This window comes from Ochotona curzoniae, unplaced genomic scaffold (genome assembly GCF_017591425.1).
Source record: "Ochotona curzoniae isolate NIBS_2020 unplaced genomic scaffold, NIBS_Ocur_1.0 contig_48, whole genome shotgun sequence".
Lineage (NCBI taxonomy): Eukaryota > Metazoa > Chordata > Mammalia > Lagomorpha > Ochotonidae > Ochotona > Ochotona curzoniae.
In genome coordinates this window covers 2491304-2495661 of record NW_024466391.1, presented here as the reverse complement: position 1 = coordinate 2495661, position 4358 = coordinate 2491304, and the positions used below count along the sequence as shown (strand labels likewise).

The 4358-nt window shown below is 63.4% G+C and overlaps 1 protein-coding gene across 2 annotated transcripts; it reads right to left on the bottom strand.

The window, feature by feature from the left end:
• Positions 1-494: 494 nt before the first annotated feature.
• LOC121161708 (MRG domain binding protein) lies at positions 495-3564 on the bottom strand. 2 transcript variants are annotated; one of them, XM_040988287.1, is made up of 5 exons: positions 3417-3564; positions 2791-2912; positions 1616-1697; positions 1461-1535; positions 495-1290 (listed from the first exon to the last, which is right to left on the bottom strand). In XM_040988287.1, exons 1-5 carry the CDS (start codon positions 3562-3564, stop codon positions 1115-1117), a joined length of 603 nt encoding a protein of 200 aa, XP_040844221.1. In that variant the 3' UTR covers positions 495-1114. The 2 variants fall into 2 exon arrangements, with proteins under 2 accessions (XP_040844221.1, XP_040844222.1); XM_040988288.1 differs by lacking the exons at positions 1616-1697; positions 2791-2912.
• Positions 3565-4358: the final 794 nt, after the last annotated feature.

Below are 4358 nucleotides of genomic sequence, written 5' to 3'. Positions count from 1 at the left end.
ATGTCAAACCAACCAGGCGAGGCAAACCCAATGTACCCCTAGGTTCCTTCCACCGGCTCTGAGGTCACTGAGAGGGATGCCCTGGTCCCGGCCCTTGGAGAGGGGACTCAGGGGGCAACACCCCCATGGCAGCTCCCAGATGCCATGATAACCCGAGTCCCTTTCTCTCCAGCTGGCCCTGGGCAGCTCTGGGCACTTGGGGCTTGCAGGGCTGGGGGCAGGACCAGCCACTGCCCAGGGCCAGCGGGGCCAGCGTGGCCCTCAGCCTCCCCCCATGTGAGGGGAGGTGCCAGAGGGTCCCCATGAGCAGAGGGGACTGGGGCAGTGCCCGGGCCAGGTCCTCCAGACCTGTTGCTCCCCTAGGGCTGTCACAGGAAACAGAATAACCAGTTGTAGGGACAGTGTAGCCAGGGCAGATGGGCCTGCAGGTGCATCCCCTCTGGGAAGACTCCTGGGTCAGAAGAGGCACAAGCAGGAACCACACAGCTGGCTCATTCTGTGCTTTAATGTGGGCACACAGTGCCTCCCTCCTCATCCTCAGCCCCAGCTACTAGATGATACAAAAATACCCGCTACAAATCCTCGGTGTGGCTACAAAAACGGCAACAGGCGCCTCAGTGGCTACCAAAGCCAAACTTCTGGAAAATACGACGCGGGGTTAACGTTCGGTTAACGTCCGCAGTATTTTTCTCATATAAAACCTTAGCAAAACAGGTTCCTGAAAAACTAAAGAGTGAAACGGCAGCCCGACTCGCCCTCTAGGCGCCCGCTGCGGCCGCTTCCGCAGGTGCACGCCAAGGCCCGTGCTGCCAGGACTGCCGGGGAGCCAAGGGGCTTGGCTGCGGTGGGCGCCGCAGGTACGGGGCTGCTGCTAGCACAAGGTGGTTCCGGGCCAAGTGTCTCCCGGCCTGTGGGCCCCCGAGGGCCCGGATGTGGTGGCACAGGGACCACTGGCTCTCTTCAGAGCAGACAGACCCAGCCCCTGCGCCCTCCAGGGTCCGCGGGTCTACGGCCACGGCGCGGCCTCCTGAAGCGTCTCGCTGTTGGCCACAGGCACGCAGCCCCGCAGTGCTGGGCCCAGCCGACCACGCGCTGAGGCTGTGGCACTCTGGGGCTATGTGCGGCGCCGCTTGGCGGCACTGGGGCTGGAGGGGTTGCTGTTGGCCGTCAGCGCCTTGTCGGTGACACGGCCACGCTTGCGTCTGTCCGCCGCGTCTTTGCAGCCCAGCTCGGAGCCCTTGTCCTTGCTGGACTTCTCCGCTGCTTTGCCCAAGCTCCCCGACGAGAAAACTGACAAACGTGTTGCTTAGCTGAGAACATCCGGCACCTGCCACCATCCACCCGGGGCCACCACCCGCCCAGGCTCACTCTCCCCACCCCGTGCACCCCGCTCCCCTGGCTCCAGCCCAACCCGGGACAGGATGGTGAGGGGCTGCTAGGCGGCGTGCCCCCCCACTCACCATCGTCAACCCCGCTGTGGGGATCAAGGTCTTCCTTCATCTCCTCCTTCGTCTCCTCTTCCAGGATCACCTTTCCTGGGGGAGGGGGACAGGAACATGCATCGGGCCCACCCGCCGCCCGCCTCCCTGCGCCCTGAGCCAGGCACGCCCCTCACCTTCCCGGACCTCCTGGATGAACTCCTCTGGGAGCACGAAGTTCCTCTCTGGGTTCGGGAACGGCAGGATCTCGGACTCGTGCTGACACCAACCCCGGCAAGGCAGAAACCGGACGTCAGCAAGTCCCCAGGGTGGGGCTGTGGGCTAAGCCCCCGTCTGCAGCCGGCATCCCAGGGGGTCACCGGTTCTAGTCCCCATGGCTCCACTTCCCATCCAGCTCCCAGCCCACAGCCTGGGAAAGGCAGCGGAGGAAGGTCCAAGGTCCTGCTTTGGCCTGGCCCAGCCCCGGGCGCTGCAGGTATTTGGGGAGTGAACCAACCAAGCTCTCTCTCTCCCTTGCTCTGTAACCCTTTCAAATTAAGTAACTTTTTTTGACATATCTATATTTTATTTTTACTGATATATTTATTTTTATTGGAAAGTCAGACATACAGAGAGGAGGAGAGACAGACAGGAAAATCTCCCGTCCTATGATTCACTTCCCAAGTGACCACAAGAGCAGGAGCTGAACCGATCTGAAGCCAGGAGCCCAGAGCTTCTTCCAGGTCTCCCATGTGCCGGGTCCCAAGGCTTTGGGCCGTCCTCGACTGCTTTCCCAGGCCACAGGCAGGGAGCTAGATGGGAAGTGGGGCTGCCAGGATTAGAACTGGTGCCCATATGGGATCCCTGCATGTGCAAGGTGAGGACTTTAGCCGCCAGGCTACCATCCCAGGCCCCAATGATGTATCAATTTAAATAAATAAACCTTAAATGGCTGGGGGCTATGCTGGTGGGTGGAGTCCACCAGACAGGCTAAGGGGGCTGCAAGGGCCTAGCTAAGCACCCACAAGGCCTGATGAAGCCCCCTACCTTCACGCAGCCCCTGTTAATGGCCGGGATTCCTGGGATGCAGCGCCTGGCTTCCACCTGGCCCAGGCACAGGCAGATGGAAAAGCCCCCCCTCCTCCCTCTCCAATAGCGGGTTGTTCTCTTAAGGAAAAGGGGCCCCTGGGGGCCAGGAATCACAGCTGCCTCTTCCTCCCCGTCAGACAAGGCCAAGGTGCCCAGGACCCAGTACCCCACACATGCATGCTGGGGTCCTGTACGCTGGGACCCCACACCCAGAGTCTCCACCCTGGGGTCCTGTACCCCAGGACCTGCACCCTGGGACCCAGGGCTCGGGGGTTCAGCTCACCAGCGCCTGCATGTCGTACATGGTGCCCAAGTGGTCCCAGATGACCTTGGAGGGCACCTGCCGTCCGATGTTCTGGCTGAATTTGTCTCGGATACAAATCATGTGGAAGTGTCTGTTCACACCTGGGCAGGTGGGCAAGGCACAGAGTCAAGGTGTGGGGTAAGGAAGAGTGGAGAAAAGGGTCATGGCCTCCCCCAGAAGGCAGGGCAGGCTGGGCGGGGGTCGCGGGTGGGCAGGCCGGGCGGGTGCAGCGCTCGGGGTGGATGTTGCGGGTGGGCAGGCCGGGCGGGTGCAGGGCAGGGGGACGGGGGTTGGGGGGTCGCGGGTGGGCAGGCCGGGCGGGTGCAGGGCAGGGGGACGGGGGTTGGGGGGGCGCGGGTGGGCAGGCCGGGCGGGTGCAGGGCAGGGGGACGGGGGTTGGGGGGTCGCGGGTGGGCAGGCCGGGCGGGTGCAGGGCAGGGGGACGGGGGTTGGGGGGTCGCGGGTGGGCAGGCCGGGCGGGTGCAGCGCTCGGGGTGGGGGTCGCGGGCGGGTGCAGCGCACGGGGCGGGGGTCGCTGGGGGTCCCGCCACAGGCCCCGCCCCCCGACGGTTGCCGCCCCGCCCCCACGCGCAGCCCGCGCTCACCCACGGGCTTGTGGCCCAGCATGGCGTGGAAGAGGCACACTTCCACCTCGGGGCTCCACACCACCGTCTCCTCCGCCGGGCTCGTGGCCGCCTCCCCGGGGCCCTTGTCGCCCGGGGCGCCGCCGCCGCCCACCTCGGCCTCCCCCATGGCCGCCGAGCCCCGGGCCCCGGCGGGCGCGGCGCAGGCGCAGTGGCGGGCCGAGCGATGCTCGGGCGCATGCCGGCGTCGGCGCAGGCGCAGTGAGGCCAGCGCGGGCGCCCTCTGGTGGCAGGGTCCGGCTGTGCAGGGCGGCGAAGAGGACGCAGGGGACAGCACAGTGGGACAGCACAGGGGGCACAGTGGGACAGCACAGGGTGCACAGTGGGACAGCACAGGGGGCACGGGGGGGGACAGAACAGGAGACACGCTGGGACAGCACAGGGGGACACGGGGGATACGGAGGAAAGCATGGGGGACACGGGGGACACAGAGAACAGCAGAGGAAAACACAGGGGCTGCAGGGGACAGCAGAGAGGGACATGGGGGGTGCAGGGGGGACAGCACAGGGGTACATGGGACTTGGGGGGACACGGAGGACAGCAGAGGGAGACCTTGGAGGAGGCTCCTGGCTCCTGGCTTCGGATTGGCTCAGCTCCAGCCGTTGCGGCCCCTTGGGGGGTGAGCCATCGGATGGAAGATCTTCCTCTGTCTTTCCTCCTGTCTGTATATCTGCCTTTCCAATAAAAATAAATAAATCTTTAAAAATCAAGAATACAAAATTAAAAGGAGAGTTTGTAAATGGAAGAAATGTATAAGAGCATATATCATAGATTTTTTTATTAAATCTTGCTGTCATTCATTCGCTAGCTACCGTCACCTAATACTGATTCAATTGTTTTTGTCCTTTTGTTAAACAGCAGTGAGAGGGTTCAGGGTGGCTCAGCCTTTCTCGGAACCAAAAG

Bases quoted from the DNA above. Each gene is read 5' to 3' on its own strand.
- LOC121161708 (XM_040988287.1), bottom strand. From the start codon at position 3,564: ATGGGGGAGGCCGAGGTGGGCGGCGGCGGCGCCCCGGGCGACAAGGGC. The intron at 2,913-3,416 runs GTGAGCGCGGGC...CCACCTGCCCAG, and splicing joins GCTGGGCCACAAGCCCGTGG to GTGTGAACAGACACTTCCAC. The intron at 1,536-1,615 runs GTGAGGGGCGTG...CCCCTCCCCCAG, and splicing joins CATCCAGGAGGTCCGGGAAG to GAAAGGTGATCCTGGAAGAG.